General features: G+C 37.7%; 1 protein-coding gene across 4 annotated transcripts in view; it reads left to right on the top strand.

The window, feature by feature from the left end:
* CTNNA3 (catenin alpha 3) overlaps positions 1 to 25,686 on the top strand; it is a 703,663-nt gene that overhangs the window by 361,212 nt on the left and 316,765 nt on the right. For all 4 annotated transcript variants that reach the window (XM_088144299.1, XM_088144300.1, XM_088144298.1 and 1 more), the window contains 2 exons: positions 6,192 to 6,272; positions 12,017 to 12,169. In XM_088144299.1, the coding sequence (XP_088000425.1) occupies positions 6,192 to 6,272; positions 12,017 to 12,169 (234 nt within the window). The remainder of the gene's footprint in view (positions 1 to 6,191; positions 6,273 to 12,016; positions 12,170 to 25,686) is intronic.

Below are 25,686 nucleotides of genomic sequence, written 5' to 3'. Positions count from 1 at the left end.
CTCCTGCTAGAAGAGCACGTGGCAGCCATGCTCACGAAGGCCTTTGCACAAATTCATCTTCTGGGCCAATTGCACTCAGTTGCTAGTCCAGGAGGCCTTGCTCATGGTCACTCATGCCTTAGTCACCTCCCAACTGGATTACTGCAATGCGGTCTATATGGGGCTGCCTGTGAACACCATCTGGAACCTGCAGCTGGTCTAGGATGCAGTGGGATGCACAGTTCTGGGTGCCCTGCAGTCCACCTGAGTTACACAACTGTTGTGTGAGCTGCACTGGTTCCTAGTTACTTTCCAGGCACAGTTAAAGGTGTTGATTATCATCTTTAAAGTGCTGGATGTACAGAGCCAGGTTATTTATGGGACCACTTCTCCCAGAGGGTATCTGCCTGTCCCACTAGGTCAGACAGAGTGGGTGTGCTTCAGGTTTCCTCTGTTAAATGTTGTCATCTAATGCGTTCTTGGAGACACGCCATCTCTGTCACTACCCCAACTTTTTGGGTTAGCGTTCCACCTGTAATTTGAGGGATACCTACCTTCTTAGCCTCCCAGAAGGCCATGAAGACCTAGCATTAGGCTAGGATGAGAGTTGAGTCAGGAGGCTAATTGGTGTGGTGTCTGGTGGGAAGGATGGTTTGTTTTTACTCCTATTTTATCAGTTGTTGTGAGCCACCTAGGATGTTAGGTGAGATAGGTGGCCATATAAGTTCTTTAAATAAACAAATAAATAAATGAAGGGCACCTATACTTAAGTAAGTAAATCCCCATTGGATTAGAAGGCTCCATATTTAATGGAGAAATTTACTGCAGGAAAATTTACTGCAGGAAAATTCTATATATTTACTGACAAATATATAGAATAATCCAGTGCCATCCCTGGATTTGTGTCTGTATCCCATATTTGCTGTGGACATGCTGTGGTACAAGCTCTATTATTCTTTTAAAGTCTTTTCTCCTTTATGTCACCTGTTTCTCTTATCTGCATTTCCATAATATGTAATTCTGAAACCTTTGTAAGGTAGCTTATCATAGAAACAAATCCTACTGCAATTTGGGGACAGCTTCCCCCAAATAAAATAGCTCTGTTTGAATAGTAAATGACTATTGATGTGGTCCAATTGTTTCTATTACAGAGAGAGACAGTTCCTTCTAAGACAAATTTGGGGATGCGTCCTGACCCTTTAATTTATACACATGGGTTTCTTTTACAGTTTTAGTTACATTTATTTATCTCTGTATTTTCATAGGCTAGTTGTGTGTTATTAGGTATTTGTAGATTAGAGGACCATACAGCTTACTGGCCCTTCAAATAGTCTACAAGTAAATTAAATATTATTTTCTCTTTTAAGGCAGGATTTCCACTAGTGACTTACAGCACTGAGAATTATCTACCCAATGTGTGCCTGGACAAGGACATATTTTACATTGCCTCAGTGATGGTTGAGTGATGGTTGAGTGATGCTCCAACACACGATAAGTCATAACTGGGGAAAGGGCCTATATCTCCCATAAGTATTATTTACACAATTTCTTCTGTGCATCATGATTCTTAGGAATTTATTTTATTTGTTGCTTGAAACATTTGAATAATCTCTGAAAGACATTAAATGGTCACGTCACACAATAATTGGAGAGAACCCTTTTCTCCCCCGCAAAAATGTTGGCAATGGTACGAGAGACATAATGCCTTGTGATAAATACTTTCCCTCTCTTTCTGCCTCCAATAAATAACTGTTTGATGTTCTGAAGCATTTCAGAAACCATTCAGAATTCCCAGAGTCAACAGTGGGACAAAAATAAACATACATGTCAATTAAAGTTGAGCAATTGAGAGCAACTAATTATAGTTATTGTTTTTCTATGGAAAGATGAAGCCATTTTTGCCATGTTCTGTACTACTTGTTATGAAAACTCAGTGAAACAAATAATTGTTTAAAAGAATGCATATATATATATCTAGACTAGAAGGGTCTTTTATGTGCTGTTTTGGCTCTCTTAATGATTTTGGCTGTCCAATTAATGTGTATGTTTCTTTAATATAGAAAAGAAAGAAAAATGAAGTCCCATTTCTCAGTATGCGCATTCATCTTTCACGGTGTTTTAGAAATGTTTAAGCAAAGCTGGTTGTCTCATTAGGGACCCATTTTGACTGCCAAGAGCAAGTGGTAAAAGGATGATGTAGAAGAACCCAGCCTGGAAGTGCAAAGCATTAGCACAGGCTGCCTACACAGCAATTTTTGTTTTCTAGGTTTAGTTTCATACTGCTGATTTTTAATGTACTAAAGAAACAAAAATTAAGAACATATGCTAGGTTTGGAGACTCTTACATACTCTTACTGGGCAGCTCCAGAACTGCTGATGAAAAGCAAGAAATACCAAACATTAAAAAGTAACCTGGTTGTCACATGAGATCTTAACACTGATAGAGCAAGTTGATGGTATAAAATGCTGCTTCACTGAATTTTGTGTGGTAAATGCTATAATTCTTGGCATACATTTTTCTCAAGACATTATTTTAAGTTAAATTGGCTCCTAGGATGGGCATAAACAATCAACAAAATATAATGTGCTTGTAATATATTTTAGCAAGAATTTTATACTTAAAAAAATAGGTTTAGAAGAGATTTCCATATTCCAAGAGCAAGCGGGAATGGCCTATACTCTCTACCTTCCCTGATTCCGTCCTTATATGATAGAGATATCTCAGTAGGGCTGCAAGATAGGTAAAGAATAGGCTGGTGTTGTAATGAAAAACTGAACATAAAAGAACTGTTGCTTATTTCTGAGAATGAACAGGGGAACAGTGTCCTAGAGGGAAACCTTAAGGCCAGTGAAGAAAGCCTCTGCTTTTTTTCCCTCTGAAATATTACTAATTGCTAATTAGTAATTAAATGTCGAGCTCGTAGCTACCACCATGGAAGAACTGCAGTGCTGTGACCAGACATGAAACAACCATCTTAGCCAATTTGGTTTGCACCTCAATATCACGAAGACTGAGTATCTAAAGACTAGCCTGAGCGCCACCACCATCCAGGTCAGTGGCAAAAATCTAATGAAGACAAACTCCTTCTGTTATTTAGGATCCCATCTTCACAATGATGGTGGCATTAATGAGGAAGTGTGCGCAAGGGTGAACACAACATGATTGTGGTGGAAGGAGATCACTGGAGTGCTCTGTGATAGGTGCATGCCAATTCACCTAAAATTGAAAGTGTACAGAATGATGGTCCTCCCAGTAGCACTGTATGGTGCTGAGTGCTGCCAACCACCAAAAGCCTTAAGCGCCCTTTACATGCCATGGAGATGTGCATGCTCCATTGGTCATTAGGTGTTTCCCTTCTCGACCACATCAGCAGTGATACAGTTCGGGAGCAGATGGGTGTGGCACCAATAACTGAGAAAGTGTGGGAGAAACACCTACAATAGTATGGCCACATTCTGCAAGCAGCACCCCACATCATCGCTTGCACCGCCTACCACTTTAACACAGATGGCAAAAGCCCACACGAAAGACCAAAGCGAAGGTGGCAGGACACAATTAATGTGGACATGGCATGGGTCCAGGTTACCTGAGGGACTGTCTCGCCCCCAACACATCAACCTGTCCCACCCAGTCAGGCAAAAATGGCACATCGTGGACCCTGTCAGTGAGAGAATGTCAGCTGGCGGGGCCCAGGAGGAGACCCTTCTCTGCCATTGCCCCCACCCTTTGGAATATTTTCCCCACAGAGGTGTGGCAGGCCCCTACTCTTCTGGCTTTCCAGAAAGGACTTAAGACCTGGCTCTGTCAGCTTGCATGGGGCGACAAGAGTTGTAATCAATCCTGGAGGTGGCTGGCACCCCGATGACACTCCGCAAGCTGTTCACCAATTTTATCATTCCTTGGAATTTATTTATTCTTATTTAAGGTTGTTTTATATTGTATTTTAATTGATTTTATTTCTTCTGTAAACTGCCCAGAGTTGCTTTTTAATGAGATGGGCAGTGACAAATTTGATATATAAATAAATATATAAAAAATAAAACGTGAACATGAAAATCATCCAGTTGGACATGGTTGCTGCGTTCGATTGCATGAAATGGCGTTAATTGATCTGAAAAGCGAACCCTGAACCTGTGAGAAAACGCTAGGATGAAGAAGAAGATTACTAATCGCTAATGTCTGTACTAAGAAAAAAGAATGTTGTCAGTCAACCTGAAGAGAAAGGAGTATGGAGATATAGATTCAGCTGCTTTTGAGGAGGACGTACGGAAATTGAATTGAATTGAATTAATTGAATATTAATTGTTAAAGTATGGAAGGAATTGATGTCTCAGATGTGAGCACAGCATTCAGTTGCATATAGGATGCATAGACAAAGCACATGGGAGTACTTGCCAGCTCATTTACAGTATTTGTGATTTTTTTTTTTTCATTTGAATGGGCTAGTTATGATTTTATGTAGACCATGGAATTGAAAGAAGTTGCATTAATCCTTGTAAAATTCCAGGACTGATTAAACTTTTGAAATGGAAGTCCTTATTGAATTGCTGAGGAAAATTAAGTTTTAAGGCCAGCAAATGAAGATTTCAGACTGCAGCGTACATCTGAATGAACAAGAGTGATTAGCCACAGGAATTGACAGCTTATGTCATTGTTCATTATCAGTTACTTCTCCTTTTTCATGACAAGTGACTTCTTCCTTTGACTATATTGTTCCCTTTATTTAGCACCATTCCTTTGAGTGTGTCGATGTGTGCATGCCTTAGGGGAAGCATATGATTACTCTGATCTTTTAATGCTGCTTTCCCCAAATTTATGCCCTCCAGAACCCATCATTCTCACCTAACATGTCCTTTGGAAAGTTAAAATCTTCCGTATCTGAAGAGCACCTGATTGAGGAATGCTGGTTTAAAGGATTCACCATGTGATCATTCCTTTAGAAACTCAGATAAGGCATGAGGCACCACTGCTTCCACATGGCTTTCCCTTATGGACACTTTCACCCTATATAGCACTAATGCGCTCAAACTGATTCACATACTGACACATCTTGGAAATTTACTAGACCATGTAATCGGGTACAGAAGTGAAAACCATAAAAGAGCCAGATAAAATTTCCTTTCCTTTCATTAAATTAAATAGTAAAGGATAAATTCCCTCTATAAATTCAAATCATTAGGACCAAACAGTGGTAAATCTAATACTTTTGGTTAAGTGAAAGTGAGCCAAATACCTTTTCTGCTCAATCTAGCATCTAAGCAGAGCTTTGCTGGTGATCTGTTAGAGGTGCCTTCCAAGGGCAACCTCTGTTAGCTGCTTGACTTTCCCAGCATCACTGAAGCACTTTGTGTTAGTCCTCATTTAGATGTCTTCTCCAGTCTGCTGTTCCTCTTAAACTAGTTTCAGCAAAGCCACTTCATACAGAGATAGGTATATATTTGGGCTATCTTGCAGTATTGAGGTTATCTATAAAGTGATTCTGCAGTTCTGTAGACATCCCAGTCAATGAGTTTGTAAAAAGTCAGCAACACAGTCTCTGTTTATGACTATAGTTAAGCTGCTCCATTTATAGTACTTTAATGAAAGCTTATTTCATGTTCTCATTCTTCAGACCTTTTCTTCTTATTCAATATTTCTTCATATTGAAGGCCTCATTGTAATCTAGATTCTATAGAAGCTTAGATTTTTCATTTCATTTTCTTTTTCTTTTTTTACTTTGTGTGTGTGTGTGTGTGTGTGTACACAAAAGATTGCAATGTGGTCTTCCTGCCAAAATAATAGCAGACCTCTGGAATATGCTCAATATGCAACAGAAACATGGGAAGAAGACAGGGAAAGAAATATGAGAAGACTATAAATTTAGTTCCAATGTACAAGAGGTTGCATAATGCTTGTACATGGAGCACTGTCTGTATATGACATGAAAGCCAGCTATAAATTAACATGCTTTACATATTATGCAACTTGTATTGTATTATCTTCCACCTCTGTTAATATAGAGAGTAGTTCGTGGGGTTAAAGAAATAGACAGTATATATTTTTTTGGATTTCATCAGGCATCTTTGAAATCAGAAACGTAGTCAGGTTGTTCAAACTATTCTAAAGCATAATTGATACTTCTAGCTTTAAAAGAGCTCAAAGGCTGTATCAAACATGTTAAACTTCCGAATTTTATATGTGTTCCAAATGAGCTTTTCTTTTTTTCTTCTAGGCTGACAAGAAGGAACGGGGCAATGCCTTGAATACAGCAATAGATAATATGTGCAAGAAAACAAGAGATCTCCGCAGACAGGTAATCTCCCCAGGGACAAAGTGTGTTAGATTTATGCAGGCAGTTAGGATAGAATTAACTCCCTTGATGAGGATATTAAACAACTACACACAATATTGGAAAAGAACAGTGATATTTGGGCAAAAGAGCTAAAAATCCAGATACCATTTCTGCAGATTGACTAAGAACAAAGTGTAATCACCAGGTATTAATTATTATTACTTGGTTTTTTATTCTTAAATATGAATTGGAAAATCGGTCATTATAATATGCTGCACAATAATATTTCATTTGAAAGAATGGAAAGTATGTATTATTGTTCTTTAAAATGCTTTGTAACTCTTTTTATATTAGAACCCTTGAAAGCTCTTGAAGAATTAATTTTCTTGAGTCAGCTGAAGTAGATTGGAAAAAGCTGTGGTTCTACATGTAATATGATAATATGATTTATTAGCATCTCATAGTGAGCATCCGTACAGCAAGATCCTATGCGTGAGAGACACCCTTAGTTGCAGCACCCACAGATGATGGAATCAAGCTGGGTGCTCTGCTGACGGACCTGCTTCCATCAGCATGGGAGCATCCTAGCATGGCACCAGGAGATGACTTCCCTTTCCCCTGGTTCTCCCTGTGTCTTCTCCAGGAGGTCAGGGACTTTGTTGTTCAGACCTGGGGAATTGTGAGGACTAAAAGGGGCAGGAGAGGAAGAGGAAAGTCCTGCCACATGAGGAGGCAAGGACTTGCCACATGTCCTGCCACATGAGGAGGCAAGTTTGTGCAAGATTGGGTTGCATCCAAATGCTGCAGCTAGATTTTAATCATGTGTTAGGTGATCACTCTTAAAGTCCTTTTTAATTTTTTTTAAAATTAGCTTTTAAAGCTTTTAAACAAGAAGATAAAAATTAATATAAACTAATACAAAGTAAGGGAGAAAAAAGAAAGAAATAAATCAAAGAAAAAGTAAAAAGTGCAAGAAAAGAAAAAATGTTAAGGAAAAATAGAAAAGAAAGAAAAAATATATAAAGAAGTGGCTTCCAGTATTCTTCACAGCAGTTATAAGTACAAATATATTTTAATCTCTCTCTCTCTAACATTGCATCATATTACTCTTCTTTCTATAATCTATCTTGTCAAATCATCAAAACCATGATCACAAGTTCATTTTTTTTTCAAAGAGGCTTCCAGTCATTAATACATGTAGATGGTGTTTTTTTTTTTTCCTAATCAAAGAAGTCAATTTATCCATTTCAGCAAAATCTGTCAGCTTTACCAACCATTCCTCCATAGTGGATAGTGTTAAATCTGTCCATCTCTGTGCATATAGTAGTCTTACCACAGTCATCATATATTGAAATAATCTTCCATGGCTTTTTTCTGTTTGTCCATTAATCCTAAAAGGAAAAGTTTTGGCTTCAGCTGAATATCGATCTTTAAAATCCTCTGTATCAAAGTAGGTATTTGAATCCAATTTTTTTTTTAGCTTTTTTACATGTTCACCAAGCATGATAAAATGTCCCTTCATGCTGTTCACATTTCCAACATACATTTGAAGTGCTTTTATACATTCTAGATAATTCCTCTGGCATCATGTACCAATTATACATCATTTTATAAAAAATCTCTTTGAGATCATAACACAATGTAAATTTCAACACTTTTAACCACACATTTTCCCATTGCTCCATCTGTATATTATAACAAAAATCCTTAGCCTTCTTTATCATATATTCTTCAACCTGTTCTTCCTTTGTTTCCAATTTCAGCAAAAGTTTGTACATTTTAGCAATTGCATGTTCATCATCAGTATCCAATTGTATTTCAAATTCTGACTTACTTTACTCCATACTGTAAGTCTTTTTATCCATTTTAAATCTTTCAGGTAACTTTAAATGGGAAAACCATTGACAACTATATCCTTCTGCTAGTAATTGTTCTTTTGATTTGATTTTAAATTCCCCTTGATAGTTTTTCAGGAAGTGCCGGTATGGCAACCATTTATCTTTATCTGACATTTCTCTTCTATAAAATACTTCTTGAGCTGAGATCCATAAAGATGTTTTCGGGCACAATCTGGGTTTGTATCTATTCCATATTCCCCAAATGGCATGTCTTAATAAAATGATTTTTAAAGCCCACATTAATTTTAACTTTATTGTCCCATAAATATCCATGGCATCCAAACCTCAGGTTGTGATCTTCTAACTGTAAAAGTCTCTTGTTTCTCAGCAACATCCATTCTTTCATCCAGGACAATCCACGAGTAGTGAAATACAATTTTAAATCAGGTAACCCCAATCCTCCTCTTTCCTTTGCATCTTGCAACACTTTATATTTAAGTTGTGTTTTTTTCCTTAGCCATATAAATTTAGATATGTCTTTTTGCCATTGTTTAAATGCAGCATCAGTTGTCAAAACAGGTATTGTCTGAAACAAAAACATCATTCTTGGCAAAACATATATTTTTATCACAGAAATTCTCCCCAACAGTGACAATTTTAATTGCTGCCACTACTTTTAAAGTCCTAAATGTTTAAGACCAAGGTATTTAAATAATGGTCACCTGATCAGTTCATATGGGAAGCTCTGTCACATATACAATCTCTGTCAGATGCTTGACTGGTAGATTGTGGGAGGAGATCTCTTCTGTATTGGCATCTACATTTTCCTCTGATTTGTTTAATTCCTATATGAAAGTATTTCAGTACTGGCAGTTTGTTGGACTTCTTGCTTTTTATTTTCTATATTAAATCTTTTCTTCTACTGGTGCATTACATAACACTTATATAACACTTTTTCGTATATAAATTATACATATAGAAGTTGATTCCCTGCCTTTCCATCACAGATAGCAAATATAATGAATTAATGTGCAGTAAAAACCAGCAGAAAAAAGTCTTATAAGAAACCACGACTCGGAGATCAAGCAGCCCCCCATGTTTACAAAGACTGGGGGGGTCAACAAACAGTGCAATTCTGATCAGTCCAACTCTTGTAGGCGACTATTCCTTGTGGGTGCAATTCTTTCAAGGTGGTAGCACTGCTTTCCCTCCCCCCCCCATTGTTTCTATTGCCTATTTTCCCCCTCTATTAATTTAAAAAATAGGATCTTCTTCGAGTTAAGCTTGACTCCTTGTGACTTCATGGAGACAGCCATGTAGTTTTCTTCGCAACAACATGGAAGCAGTTTGTGATTATTTCTGCAGTCTGGCCTACAGGCCTATGGTATGTGGTGATCTCCCATCAGATCCTGGCTTTTAGCCAGGTCTGACTCTGGTTGCCTTGTCAGCTTGGCCAAAGCTGGCTAGGTGTTGCCATCTAACTTGGCCCCACAAAATTAACCTTCTCTCTGTAGAGGTTTTTCTCCAGAAGGAATTTATACTCTATCATTCCTGCATGCAACACTTGATAATAATTCATTATTTATTTTTGGAATGAATTTGCTAACAATTTGCTAGTGCTTTGGGGTCTTTTAAAGATGCTAAGATTTGATTTTTTTTCCTCTGACAGAATAACCACTAGAAATTTGCCTTGCAAAGAACAAGACCTTTGTTGCATTCACATGTCTACAAGAAAATCATGGTGACTTTGAAGCTGTAAGACTGCAGCTTCCTGCCATTGATCACAAACTATCACAGAACAAGCAAACAAGATGTTTAGAGCAGAAGTCCAAAATTCTGCTCAGCAAATGAACAAATTTGGTGGTGGGAGAGAAATACAATTGGCTAGCCTTGGAAGTAAATAAAATAGAATACAGTATATTAAAGAGGAGAGCAGAATCATTTAGCACAGAGCCTAAGACTGCTTAAGCACCAGCAATATACTCTGTCTGACCATCCTGGCTTCTAGAAAGCATTTACGCTTTTGCCAAATATGTGTTTTTGCTACACGCAGGAAATTGAAGATGCATTCTGACCCAGGGAATATCCTTTGGGAGTATGTATTCTCACTGACATCATTTTGAAAGCATGTTTTTTTGTTGTTGTTGTTGTTGCCTTTTACTGCATTAACATTTTCATATCTGCTGCTAAGAAGCAGGAAATAAATATTTTGTGGTGAATAATTTAACTCAATTGCATTAATAACTTTATTTTAAAGGTTGCTTTTCCTGATGCAATTACCCCCATGGAGACTGCTTGCAACTGTTTCCATAGGTTGGATGCTACATAGCAGCATCAAAACATACCAGAGATGATTTGCATGACTCCCATTGCTGCATTGACTTGCTTTCTTTCCAGCAGCTTTCATAGGAAGCAATCTCCAAATAGCAAGACCTTCCTGTTGGGGTTGGTTTCCATTCTCAAGAATTAAGTAATCAGGGAATTGTTTGAGTGTGCTGGGATGTGGTTTCAGTCTGGCCTGGCATCAAATAGTGATTTGCCCAATACTGTGTCCATGAGTACATGTGCATAAGTAGTGATGGAGAAACTCAACTATCAGATTTGAACAAAATGCTCAGCCAAAACTGCTGATAATTCTGCTGTATCTCTAATAAACAGCATACATTGTTCCCATTTATCAGTGTCTACAGGAGGTCATGGGTGGAATGGGGCACATGCGTAAACAGGAATGTGATGGGTTGGCCCTTCTGGCTCCCTCAAGTGAGGTCCCTAAGTCTTTCCTGCCCAGGTTGCTCTGGGCAACCTCCCATAATCTGGAGGAAAGCTATGTCTGATCACTGCCACCATCATTTTTTTACAGAGAAATTTCCTCTGCACCTTTATTTCATAGGAGGCAAGTGGGACTTTCTTCTTGTCCTTCTGTAGGTAACAGAGTGGACAGGATGGGTGGCAGGCTAAATTCCATTTTCAGAATGAGACTATAGATATCAAAAGAAAATGCTGTATTATGTAGATGAAGGTTTGGGAGCCAATGAATAACTGAAGACAAAGAAAAAAGAAAAGGGAAATGTCATCCTTTAGGACTTCACTCAGTCATCTTCCTGGCATGAATACACATACTGATACAAGCACAATACAAATAGAACAAATTAGTAATAAGGATACAAATTAGTACTAAAAAGATCTGTGTGTGTGTGTGTGTGTGTTTATCTATCTATTCCTGATTTTCATCTATCTCCACATTTCCCTTGATGGCTATTCCCTTATGGCTTCTCTGATTCTCTTCTCTGGGTTAAGGTGAATTTCTTACCTGATGGCCATACTCAGAAGAGATGCTACCTGGCCAAAATGGCAAAACAAAATGGAGATTTTTTTTTGTTTTTTTTATGTTCAGGAAAATCAAGTTTTCCTCCAGAAACATTTTGGGAAGAAAAGATTCACATATGACCAAATCTGGACCCTGATTTCTTGTTACACTAACAAATCTGAATCCGTTAACCAACTTCCAACCCGGGCATATCAGAGGAGAGGCTATCAGGAGTTCTAGTTTGGATATCAGACTAATCTTTTCCACCTAATAAATTTCTGATTACTTTAAACTGTTCTTGACTGCAGCGATTGAAAAACAGTTAAGCAGCATATACTAATAAGAGGATCGTTCTGTGTGAATGTGCTACAGATTGGATGATAACTGATCAAAAGGAAGAAATATAGTGGACTTCATTTTTCAGATGACTCTCTGCGGGGCATAGAGGAGAGGTCTGAGGGGTGCCCATCCCTGACCTAAAACCGTTTGACGATAATTTGCTTCATGGTGTTGAAGATGAGACTACTCATTTGTAGGTTTTAGATTGCACTTAGTTGAAAGGCTAATGCTAAACAACTATGTAAAAACGGTTTTTATTGATGATGGCTTTCTTTTTCCAGCTTCGCAAAGCAATAATGGATCATATCTCAGACTCCTTCATGGACACAACTGTGCCACTTCTAGTGCTCACCGAAGCTGCAAAAAATGGACGAGAAAAAGAAATAAAAGAATATGCTGCAATACTTACAGAGCACGTGCACAGACTTATTGAGGTGAGGCTGGTGGAAATACCCTGTAATATACAGTATTCAATGGGTTGTATTAGTAATAATATTCTCAGCAACATATACTTGGTTTTTCTTAGCAGCTTTAATTGGTTTAAGTATTTGTTTATGGACTGGTTTCAATTCACCCAGAAATTAATTAATTAATTTCCTTCCTTCCTTCCTTCCTTCCTTCCTTCCTTCCTTCCTTCCTTCCTTCCTTCTTTTTTAGCATTTTGCTATTTTTGTTGTTGCTGTTATTGGAACCATATAGTTAAGTTGTCATGATGAGTTTTTTACTATCTAAGGGCTATCTAATTATTTATAGCAGATTCATAAACCCTTTTCCTCAGTGTTAATGTGATTAGCCAGAATTAGACAGAATCCAAAAATACAGAATCTACATTGTTTTTTTGTTGGAATCCTAATATCTGTCTCAGATTCAAAGGAAGTCTACAGAGCAAATATGAGCCATTGTTGATGCCTGACTTTGATCTCCATCAAGGTGGGGAAATCCATGCTAATGTTTGAATGCTGTTGGCCAACTAGATTTAGATACTATTTTAACGTCAGTGCCCCAATGTAGCATTAACTGTGGGCATTGTGGGAAATAAAGAAATAAAAGTTACACTTATCAAAGCATAGGAAAGCCCAAACAGAATGGAGGACTCCCATGAGAAGTCATTTTGTCTAAGGCTTCTCAATTCTCGAGCTGGCCTTAAGTTTCCAGTTAACTTATTGCATGATCTCCAATGGCCTATTCCATTCAATGCTGGCCAAAAGAAAAAATCATTGAGCCTTTAGATACACCTCACTAAGAGGTTTCTTTACACTGGTGGCCAAAGCATATCAGGCGATATTCTCTGGCACTGAAAGCACTTTTTCTGAGCAGTTAGGAGGCCTGCTTGCCACTGCTTTCTGATGGCTCTTGCCCCATTCCATTCTGAACTTCAAAAACTGATTTGCATCTATGGAATTATTTATGGGTGGGTGGAAAATATATCAAAGTGTATAATTTCATGGGAGGCATTAATCAGATTTTGTTTAGGGAATGCAAATGTCAAATAACATTGGAAAGAACATTGCAGTGCTATTTTACTTTAATATTAATTATTGTATATAGTTTTCTGCCAATTGATAGCATAATCAGTATAGTAGAATTATTTAAGGTTTTGAAGAGTATGATGTCACAAAGAGATGCTGACGCTTGTTTGTGTGTGTGTGTGTGGGCAGAAAAAGAATTCAGCCAATCTTGATTTTAGTTCAAGAAAATATGTTCCTTCTGCTATAAAGATCATTTAATTGATGAGTGGGTTATACAAGTCATGTTTTGTATTAGGATCTAGTGAGGAATTAGTGAAAGTGCATTTCTTGTCTCTTTCCATGCCCTTTTACTATACAAACTGCTTTACGTTAGTCATCTTTTTAATGGCAGGATGTAGAAAATTGATCCTATCCAGGTGTCTGCTCAGTTTTGGAATATATAACACTGCATCAAACATGGAAAGAAAAGGAATTATTCATTTGACTTAAAATAAATGCCATTATTATAGAGGTGATTATACATGTAAATGAAGAACTGTGTTTTTGAAACATGGTTCACTTTCTTTAAGTTTGATTACTTTCTGGCTGTGAGGGGTAAAGTTTGGAAATGATGTGTGTTTAGTAAGCAGAAACCTTTTTGTTTTTCCTCAAACTGGTGCCTCCAGGGACAGTATGTTAGGCTACAATTCTGATCACTTCCTGGCAGCACTGAATTATGGAGGTTGGTCCAAGCTATCTGGAGGGTACTAGAATAGTTTATGTCATGGCTTAGATCAGTGTATTTCAAACTTGGCAACTTTAAGATGTGTGGACTTCAACTCCCAGATCTCTGGGAGATTCTGGGTAATTTTGGGAGTTGAAGTCCATATGTCTTAAATTTGCCAAGTTTGAAAAACGCTGACTTAGATATTTTAATAGGGTTGCACCATTTGGAATCGCCACTAGAAGGCAGGAAATAGGGTTTATAAAAATGCCTTTGTTGCTATCTCCTGGTTGCCTAGATTTTTGCAGCCTAAATTTTAATTGTGTGCGTTTTATTATGCAATTCTAAGTGACAATCTGCCTGAGTTATGTGGCTGCAGCCGTCGCCAAGCTGCCACTTGAAATGGCACTTTTTATTTTTTTAAACACAGATATATTCCCCTTGCCCACATCATATTTAAAATGAGGCTTTTAAAAGTCTGGGAAATTGCTCAAAATTGCTGCACTCCTTCAGACTGTGTATTTGTTAATGTGTGTGTTGGTCTTCAGCCTAGCTTAATTTCTCCAGAAAATGAAAAATCAGGGCCAAATATGGAAATGCTTTACTAAGCTGCAAGCAAAGAGATCTGATCCTAGTAAATATGGATGATAACAAAAGTGGGCCAACTAGACCTAACAAATCAGAGGTTCTGAAACAAACTAAGGTAGATGTCAAGCATCGGATACATTTTCGTTGCTACATAAATTTGGACTGAACAGAGAATGAGATCCAGCTCATTTATATTTAGGAACTCTGTACATTTGTGTCCTGGTATTGTACTGTGGACCTTGAGTAAAGAAAAAGAAAGAAAATCCCTCTCTTGATGAGAATTCCAAATGGAAGAGAAAAATCATGGAAATTTAGCTTGAGTCGCAGTGGTGACATTTATAAATTTATATGGAAAAGAGTTTCTGAAACAGCCAAGACAGCTTATGATGAGAAGGCCTGAAATATTTGCCTTTACTGCTTTCAGTTTCAGTAGTATTGTATGCTTTGTACAAAAGTCTTCAACTGAATTTGACCTCATAAACATGAGTTTTTTTAACTGTGTATGTTTGAAAAGTTGGTTTTAAACTATGCATCCTAAATTTTAAGAAACGAACCTTACTGCAAGACCATGTGAATTCAAGTAATATTAGAAACATTGTAAACTTCAACAAAACATAAACAGCTGTATCCCATGCTTTCTCTGAAAATTCAAAAGTTTGTTCTTCTCTTCCCCTTCTCCCTTTTGATGAAAGTGCTTTTGCGTGTGTTTACATTTTTTTAATGGTAAGTTATAAATAAGCTAGCCCTTTAGCAAATATTGCCGCCTCTATATTTTCTTGTACATCTGCATTTTCTGTTTTGCGCACATTTATTTGTTCATTTAATCAATGTATTTGTTACTTGATCATTTATTTCTGTTTTACTGCTTCCACTACAATTAGGAAGACACTAATATTAATACTATTACTGATTTATCTAATGCTGTTCCATACATTATAAAGTTTTAAATAATATTCATTTGTAGCTTTTATTGGACATAACAGTAACTAAAATTTCTGTGACACTTATGGTTAGTTTTCTTGTCGAGTACCATTCTGCACCCTTTCCACAATGAGTGGAACAGTGGCAAATGTACTGTGAGTAAAGTTGTCCTCTGTCACATTTAGTAAACATTACGCAGTATCTAGGGGAAGGAAAAATCCTTAATAAAGGCATTGTGCGGGGAACGTCACCCTTGGCTTAATGTCTTTCTTTAAGCGCTTCTACTACAAGAAAGTAGCTAACTCAGGAATTTGCAACCCGGGGATCTGCTCACCAGATTGGTAGATTAAGTTGAGATACAGTAGATTAGAGGCAGCCAGAGCAAGCCAGAGCAATGGAAAACTCTCTCAATGAAAGTTTGGGGAAGAAATAAGTAGGATTTAGTGGGGCTTGCAGACAAGCAGCTAAAAACAATGAGTCCATGGAAACTGGTGCTTGTTCTAACAGAACTTTATATACCTGTTTTTACTGTACTTTATGAAATCAAACTCTGTCTGCAGAGGGCAAGAGATTATTTTTTTCACTGACAATAAAAAAATAATTCATAATGATCACTTAAAAGGAGAAGAGGAGGAACAGTCAGTGATGTTGTGATAGGATAAGGAGAAGAGGCTGGAACCTCCATCTTAATGCACTTAGTTTGCTTCCTATTTTGTTAAATCCACTTCTCAAAAATCATACATACTAAATGGCAGCAATGTGATCTGGGGGAGGAGGGACTGGGGCCATTAAAAAAAAGGGATAATGGAAACAGGTTGCCTGTTTTTGACTTATTGGAAAAGCACAGGGAACAAGGCTTCCTTTAAGACAGATCACAGTATGCCTAAGACACGTTATGTACCACCTTCATCAGTATCCTGTTAGCTTTCTTCTAATCTGCTTGACAAGGCTGTAAAGACATTCCAAGTGAGGAAAACGCCATAAAGGAAAGCAATTATATTATCTGTTAGGCACTGAATCTCTGCTCAATTTAACGAGGGCCTCCTTATGCAGCAGCCTGGGATCTTCTGGCATATGTCAGTAAGAGAATTGGCATCCCTATTTTATTTTTGCAGCGGGAATTGCAAGGAGTCCTGAGTCAACCATTAAACCAACCACAGATAAATGTTCTTTTGAATACATAGATCTGTAAGTGAAGCATTCTGATTGTCCAAGACATATTCATTTTATTCAGGAATCTTTCATAGGTACTGAGTAAAGTGATAGATGGGTTTTCCCTTAAAGATAATTGCTACCTTCATTTTAGTCATATTTTTGGCTTTATGAATATATTAAGAAGGTAGCTGAGGACTATTTTAATCCTGCAAACACTGGTTCAGAGAAATTCTCATGCTCCTTTAACAATTCTGCTGTTTCATTTTTAGTGGTAATGAGTGATTATAATTTAGGTGACCGATATGTGTTATTATCATTTTCTTATATAGCTATAAGAATTTTTTATTTAAAAGTTTGCTGATATGAGTTAGTACTTACATGCATTTCTGAGCCACTGTGTGATTAATGATATTGAGGGCACCTTCAGTAAATAGGAGTGCCAGGCTCGCCAGGGAATTAATTATATGGTAGCTCTATTGCATCTAACCAGTTAGGAGGAGATCACCTGTAAAATACTCCCAACTAAGCAGTCACGTAAGGGGAACTTTGACGTACAAATTATAAAATTTATTGATGTAAAGAAAGAACCCAAATGGTGTCTGGCATAATTAAAAGAAAAATGGAACAGGACAATGCAGATGAATGAAGATCATTTGTGTGAAGAACCAATTTTAGTTAGGATGACATCTTTCTATAAACACACTGAAAACTATCTATCTATCTATCTATCTATCTATCTATCTATCTATCTATCTATCTATCTATCTATCTATCTATCTATCTATCAGGTTGCCCAACTCCTAAATGACTCTGGGTAGCTTATATACCCATATTTTTCTGAGTATAAGATGATACTTTTTTCTAAAATCCTGACCCTAAAAACTGAAGGGCGTCTTATTCAAGGAAGTCAGCCGAGGAGAGAACCACGCGGTTGCAAAACTGCCCATACTTTGTCTCTGCAAAGAGGCTTCCTCCTATTGCTAGCCTCCAATCACGAATGAAATAGCTTGAGTCTGCAAACAGACTTCCTCCAATCATGAGCTGGATGTAACTGATGTCAGCTGATACTGAACAAACCAATTGGAGGAAGTCTGTTTGCAGAGACAAGCTATCGGCAGTTTCACTCGTGATTGAATGTAATCAGTTATGCAAAAGTGCCTGGAAACAGAGCTGCAGAGAGACGGTTTGGATCTCCTCCCACCAAGTGTATCAGGTAAATGTTAACTAATTACTAAATAAAAATGTGTTCTGCGCTATCTTTAAAATATTGATTTTTTAATTTTGGGTTGGAAAAGTGGGGGTCGTCTTGTACATGGGGGCGTCTTATTGTTGGAAAAATATGGTAGTTAAAAGAAAGGAAAACAATTAAAACTAATAGATGCTTTTACTGTAGCTTTCCTATTAATCAAAATTGGAATATAGTTGGTATGTAAAACCTGCAACAACAACAACAACAACAACAACAACAATAATTAATCCCACCTTTTTATATGTATTGGTCAGGTTCATACAGCCAGTTCCAAACTCGTGGCATTGCATGTCGTTACCTTCTCAGTGGGCCCTGAGGCTCATGACTTCATCTGCAGGCCTGTTCTTAGAGGGAATGTGAGCTAAATGATTAAAGGAGTACACAAATGCAAGGTGGGGCCTACTTTCCATCAAAATGCTGAGAACTGCCAAAGCCAGCTCTTTTCCAATTCACATGGTGACAGATAAAGAAAATTCACAGCCATCTGTTTGTCAAGCCTTTGAGGTAGGCCAGGTCAAGAAACGGGCATGACAGGAATTTCAAGAATGTTCTTTATTGTTTGTCAGAGGTTCTATATGTCCTATCTTGTACCAAAAAAAAACCCAGGTCTACTGGAGTGGGCAGCTATAATGAATTTAAAGTAATAGTAATAGTAATAATTTGAGTTCCTGTCTCACACTTTCCTCTTTCTCAGAACTAAGTAATCCCTTTTGAAACCATTAATGATTTTCTCATTCCTTCCCCATTCCCAATACTAGGTCTGCATCCCTTGTCCAGAAAAATGTGGACAAATCTTTATAAAATTAGCATTTTTAAAGCAAAGTTGTGTGAAAAGCCTTTATGTCTGGCTGTCTGTCTCTCTATCTCCTGGCATTGTGGAAGCTAAATATGGTGCATACTAGAGAAAATTGTGTAGGAAAGAAAATTAGGCAGTGTCTATAAAAAAATTTGGAGATATTTGCATCCAAAATGCACCAGATTAAAAGTGATTTGAGTATCTCTCAATTCTCCCTAGCCTTATCTAAATAGTTCCCTCTTAGGCACTTTTCTTTTAGCTGAGAAAGTAGCTGATCCATGTTCCTGTGGTCAAATACCTATATTAAATTCATAATTGATGGAATTAATTATGTTAGTAGCATTTTGTGCTACTATGAAATCTTTGAGGGGAACAAAGTGGAAACATCTGTGAAACTTAAATCTGGTCCTAGTAATTACTGCAAATGCAATAATATCTCTCTTGTGTTGTCTTCTCATTTAGATCAGAGAAAGAAATGATTTTTCATTGCAAGTAAAAATTTGTAATGCTGCTCATGAGAAAACAATTCTGCAGCTATGAATGAATCATGTATATTGGGAAACTATGCAGATGTTTATATGTATTTTTGTGCATGGAATTTTTAATTCTGTCCTCATCTGATTTTGTTTGGCTTTTTAGTATCCCTCAATTCTGACGCTTCTCTCTTCTTTAAAAATATTTGATCAGGTGCTATGTAATTTTATTATTTAAAAATAAACCCTCTGTAAAAATTCTATGTACATTTATTAGGAATCACATGTGTTGGGAGTTTTCCTTGAATGCTTTTATTTTTTTACGACTGATAATTTATGCAAAGGATGAAAAAGCTTCTGCAGCCTTTAAACCATGTGATTATCTCATAAGATTAAAAAGCCATTTTTAATGAAATACTGGCTAACTAGGATTTGGAAATGTAGTGTAATAATATAATATAAATATAGTAGGTATGAAAAGTAAGAGAAATAAAACTTGAATGTTAAAAATGACTACCATATTGGGCTTTGTGAATTCTCTGATCAGGAATCCAATCATTTCTGTGCAAACTTCATTTGCCACATGCCGCTGATGTAATTATCATATAAATATGAATGCAATACTAAAAGTATCATTTTACTGTTTTTGCATTATACCCAAAGTGGCCTTGGTGGCAAAAATAGAAAGTGATGAATGATGATTATGCAATCAAGATCTTATCTAAAGACAGAATATATTATATACCAAATATCAATATCGTATAAATACTGAACAAATTAGAATAAAAATATGTGAGTGTGGTTATCAGTGTTCTGGATGCGGAAGCCTCTGCTTCATTTTTAAAGGAGAAATATATATGCATACTGAGTTAAAAATTCATTCCTTGAAAAATGGATGCATTTAGGTTTGCATTTCAAGGTGCATGCTGTCCATGACCAGCTGCGTGTGGCTGAGGGTGTGTTGCCAGCAAATGTGTTTGCAGTTTAGAAGAGCACCACCATAATTTGCTTCTAGGCAATTTGGAGCTGCCCAGACTGTTAGGAGTTGATTGTGGCATGTTTTCTGGCTGCGGTATTCAAAAGCTGTGTACAGCTCAAGCGATTCCCCACAAAAATCCATGATCCATGGCTGGAGATACCTGTAGACCCACCATGTGAATCCTGATGTGGGTCTTGGCAAGCAGAAGGGGGAGCTGTGTTTGCTTCAAGATGTGACAACTACTCTAATTTGACCATCCAGTGTTGAATTATTCTCTGCAGCTTAAAGGTACAGTTTGGTTCAATGGTTTGTGTAGCTTATAGCCCAGACACTGCACTGAGCATTGCAGTGCTTGTTGCAATTTGGATACTATAGCAGGAAATGTTAACATCCTGATCAATAACATATATTTATTTATTATTTTGTTAGGAGTACATCCTGCTTCTTCTCCAGGAATATAGGGCAGCGTATATAGCACTCCCTCTGACATTATTTTAACTATCGAAAACAAAGCGCGTACACACACACAAACAATTCTGTGTCAATTAAAATAATAGCTCACATTGCTAGGTATGGTAAAATCCTGCCCTCGAGAGACAATCAACACAAATTGGGTCCATATATTATACTACAGTGGAATACAGTTGGTTTGGCTTTAGTTTTGTCTGTTGTTTGAATCTTGCCATTTTGGCTTGGGAACTACAGTTGATACGGCTTAGCTGATATATGGGGCCCTTCAAGTATGATAAACAAACCTGAGTTGACAGAATCATGGCTTAGCACTTGCATGGTATGTGAATCCAGACCAGAGATTTGAAAATTATAAGCCTTTTGCTCGGCCACCTCCTACCTTTAGAAATATAAGCAATGAAACAGACATAAAGCAGCTGTGTGTTCAGACTGCAATATAGACTAGAAAAACCTGCAGTGGTGAACTCTGAAGTAATTGAGCAAGTTTCAGTGAGTGCTAAATTCACACTGCAACCCACCCTAGATCAACAAGAAATGGAATAATTCAGAACTGTATAATCAGTGCAGCCTAGTTTCTTCAGCTGGAATAGGGCCCAGTCCAATTAGTGGCTTCAACTAATTCAAGGGAAATCTAGCCCACACATAAAGCAAAAGCTTTACAATGATTCTTAGGGAATCAAGCAGATGAATCCCTCATGTTGGGATTCCTCGCTGAAGAAGAGACAAAATAAAGCACAGGAAAAAAACTGGAGACCTTTACTGACCATCTGATACAGCATCTTAAAAAAGCTTTTGATCAGTGAGTTGAACCTTCGAGAGGCTTTCACAACCTTGTTGTACTGGCAGAAATACTGGAGCTGTGGTATCCTGAATGAAAACATCATTGGGGGCTGCCTTACTGTAGGCTTTTATAATGATAAACTGTCATAATTACGACTGGATTCTGAATTAAAACTTCAAAGAGCCATTACACAGGCTCATTTAGGTTGATCAAACAGCAGCAAAAAGAAATTAAAAATGCTCTCAAACTTAATATATATCTCACTCTTGAGATCTGGATATAGCAAGAAAAAGCACAAGTGAGCCTCACTTATCACAAAGTCAAAGAGTAGTCTCAACAAGATTTACCGCAAGGAAATAGACATAACATGGACTATTTCTGAAGGTGTAAGAATCTTCAATAGACATATGCCATGAGACATCTCACAACACAGTAAGATAAAAATGTAAAATGCTGCAAGATGTGAAGAGGTACTTGCAATTTAAGCTGGAATAGCAGTTGTACAGAAAAATGCTAGGAAGGAAAAAAAATTGATTCCACCCAGCTGACATAATGCATCTGTAGAAGAAGATGATTCTTCCCTTTAGTGGTGTGTAGTTTGCTACAATGAACAAGAATCTTAGCATCAAAATTAGATACTAAGAATAGGCAGGACAGAGCAGTTTCTTTCTATGTCATTTTCCATGTTCAAAACACACTTCCAGCTCAATCTGTAATTTAAATTCAAAACAACCAGTTTGCATTATTTTTGAATACTTTTGACTCAAGATATGTATTTTAGTACTTTATGAAGTGGAAACAGGATCAGAAAATGTGGAAAATGATGGAGAAATGATCACTGTGTTCTGATCTGAATGTTTGTCCAGCAAATCAGGTCAGTTTGTATAAAAGTGCATACTTGAACCAATACTCTGGGCTAGACTAGGGTTCCAGCAAATTGACTTGGATGAAGAATAGTTTAGCAATCTTCATCACTGCATTTGGGAAGATTGCATTTCCAACATTCCCCTTACCCCCTATTCTCAATTTGTACTATCCAAAATTATATAAACTTACCAGCAAAAGCATGGGGTCAAGGTGGGGAATTTAAAAAATCAAGATGGTGGCCACGCCAGTGCAATTGATGCCCCTCCTTTTTTTACATATGGAGCTTTGGTTGTACAGCTGCAACCACCATATTGACATTTCCAGTAATCACATTTTCAATTTCAGAATTATAAGAGTGTAGCATAATGAAAATTTCCCACAGTTTGAAAATTGTACAAAACCAGACTTCCTGGTGGAATTAAATGAATTAAAACACCTAGAAAACTGAGTCTGCCTTAACTTACTTAACAAAACTGGTATCTATTCAAAATTATGATGCTGCGCTTTGCCAGACACCTTTAACTGGTCATATTTCATCCATTTTAATTTGGAAAAAGTGTTTTTACTAAGTTGTGATTGATTTTGGCAGACTGTTTCTTGAGAAAACAGAAATAGCTAACATAACAGACTTGTTTCCCTTGACATCTTTGTTCTGTGCAAGCAGAGCAGAGTTATTGGATACTTCAAATTAAGTGATTTTTAAAATATCTGGGGGCTTACTTCAAATAATGCAAATGTTTGAAAAATATGGCACTTTCAGTCATTTCCTACTCGCTCCTGAGCTCAGAAAACAATGAATTATAATAGTACAGGTTGTTCTTGAGCCTCTCAGGACTTCAAAGACTCTACAAATCCGTTCTCCATGTTCTGTTGGGTATTTTATTTTTCATCTCTCTCCACTAAAGGTGCCTGGGCTGGGAATGAGCCACAATTCTGCATTAAAATGAGTCTGTTGAGCTAGTTTATTATGGGGTTCCCTTCTGCACAAGAATAACTGCACCATAGAGCATTGGAGCGCAAAAAGATTAGAACTGATTAATGCTGATGTCCTGGCAGATCAACAAAGGACAAGCAGACTTTCCCAAGGTGGTGCTTGACTGTTTCCTAAAGCACAGATACTCTATCATTAATCTAGCTAATGGATGAATATCTGTTAATGAAAAGCCTGTGTTTGATGCCCCCGTAGTCTGAATCACTAAGTGACAAAATACTTAGAGGTAGAGAAAATGAGTCCTTTTATTGGGCCATGCCACACATGAAAGGCATGCCAGACCTTTGGGATAGACTTCCTAGAACTTTGAATGCCATTCATTTCTGGAGAGTGATGGGGCAATTATAACCAGAAGTGCTCTCAAATAGTGGGACCAAATATGGCTCGCAACAAAATATTGCTGTGGGGAATGTGTCCATTCGGGAAACCAGCCAGGTGACCATACTCTAGGACATTCCATTTGTTCCTGATTTCCTTTAGTATCCCATTCTGTTCCTGCCAAACTGCTCTCAGAGTCATCTTCCTTGGTTACCACCCTCCAGGATTTTTTTGATATTTTATAAGTTTGGGTTCCCCAGGACTGCTAACCTCTTGTTTGTTTGTGTGAGAGTATAATAGTGTATTGGTTGCAAAGAACAAGCAGCATTGGGTCAGCTGGGCATTTTGCTATGTGCAGAAAATTTGCTGTAAATATTTTGCAGATATGTGAGAGACAGTTTTGATGAACTAAGGCCACAATCTTTTATACACTTTTCATTTCTTTACATACCTCAAAAGCCTTTACTTGTACACCTTAGAGTGAAAAGATCTGGAGTCCCTCCTCCATAATTGTAGGTAGAAAGCCCCCAACGCAGACTGTCTGTGGATTCTGGTTCCCTAAGCAATTGTTCTCAGGAATTGTTACTCAAGATTACCAACCTTGTTCATGCATTCTTCCTGGATGTGACCCATTATCCAATTTAAAAAGCATCCAATTTTGCTACTTTGGTTTGAAATACCTCCAGCTTCTGACATCCAAGGTACTGCTATTCTTTTCCAGCAACCTGCATCTTTGTGAACTCTTTCTGGCGCCCTTTTGATGTTTTGATATTCTAGCTGTAACAACAACTGAACTGATTTTCTCTTTCCTTAATATCCTTTTTTAAACCAGGCCCCCACAATCCCCCTCTTCTGTTCCATCGTTCCTGTTATGCATCAGATACGTTCTTTTATTTCTGGCTTCTTTAAACTACTATTACCTGCAATTTAATACAGGTTTAGTAATAAGGATGTGAAACCAGAATTAATCATGAATTAGAATCCAGGTTTATACATTAACATTAATTGAGCTGATGGGTTAGAACTGCAGCACAGATTCCTCCAATTATGGCCTAATGTAGGAAAAATCCATGTTAGCATGGCTTACCCATCGCAACATTTTTATGAGAAGCAATACCTAGGCTTTATTTTGTCATGGTGAGCTCACTCAGATGCAGAGATGAACAGCCAGTTCCAGAATGGCTGGAGAACCTCCGCCCGAGGACCTGCAGGCAGAGGAGGCGGGATAACCAGCAGGCACAGCTGCCGCCAGTCTCTAAGGTTGAGGAGTCTGATCTGCCACCCCCTCCCAGTGCAAGGGCTCACCAGGAGGACAGGAGAGCAGAGCAAAGGCACTCTGCAAGGCTCCTTGCAAGAAAGGAGACTCGCCCTTCCAAATGAGCAACACTGGGGCTGCTTCTGTTTAAGAAGAGCAGTGAGCTCAAGCCTCTCCATTGGCAACAACTGTTTGTTTGCCCAGAGTCTGTGTGCCTGGATTTGAAACCTCATGACTTTGACTCTGGACCTGGACTGGCTGATGAAACTTCTACAATGTTTGGACCCTTGGACTTCACTTGACCACTTGTGTGTCTGCTGTTTCGGATTGGAACTCTTTTAAGGCAAGCTTACTGAACTTTTGGGGATTTGTTTCTCTACTGCGTGTGTTTGTGCATTTACACTCACATTTCCATTGTTTATTTATTTCACAAAACTTCTCCGTAAAGCTTGCAACCACCTCTCTGTGTGCTTGTGTGCGCTTGGCCTGGGACAGGACGTATCTCTCCTTTACCGTGACTGCTCTTCTCTTTCTTCACACTTCATGTTCTTATCTGGAGGTTTCTCTCTTTTTCTGTCTTATTTCCTTATTTCTCTTTTATTCCATTGCTCTCTTGCGCTTTAGTTTTCTTCTCAAAACCCCAGCCCTTCTGGTTCTAATCCAGAATCAGAAGTTCATTCTTCCTTTCCTTATTTTTCCTATGCACTGCTCTGCCTTCAGTTTAATTTTCTGAATTTCTTTACACATTAAAGCAGAGGTTATCTTTGCTCTAGATGGTATATATTTAATAATAGTACAAACTGTGAGATTCTGAAGTGGGCAGCCAGTTCACCTTTTCCTGAAACATTTTCATAATAAATACCCTCTGCATTTGTAACATGTATTTCAGCAAGTGTAATTGACAGAGTTATGTCTCTTCCATAAACAATCTATAG

This window comes from Python bivittatus, unplaced genomic scaffold (assembly GCF_059951505.1).
Source record: "Python bivittatus isolate LINGU-HERP-01145 unplaced genomic scaffold, Pbiv_v1 ctg000400_np1212, whole genome shotgun sequence".
NCBI lineage: Eukaryota > Metazoa > Chordata > Lepidosauria > Squamata > Pythonidae > Python > Python bivittatus.
This window is presented reverse-complemented; position numbering and strand designations above follow the sequence as displayed.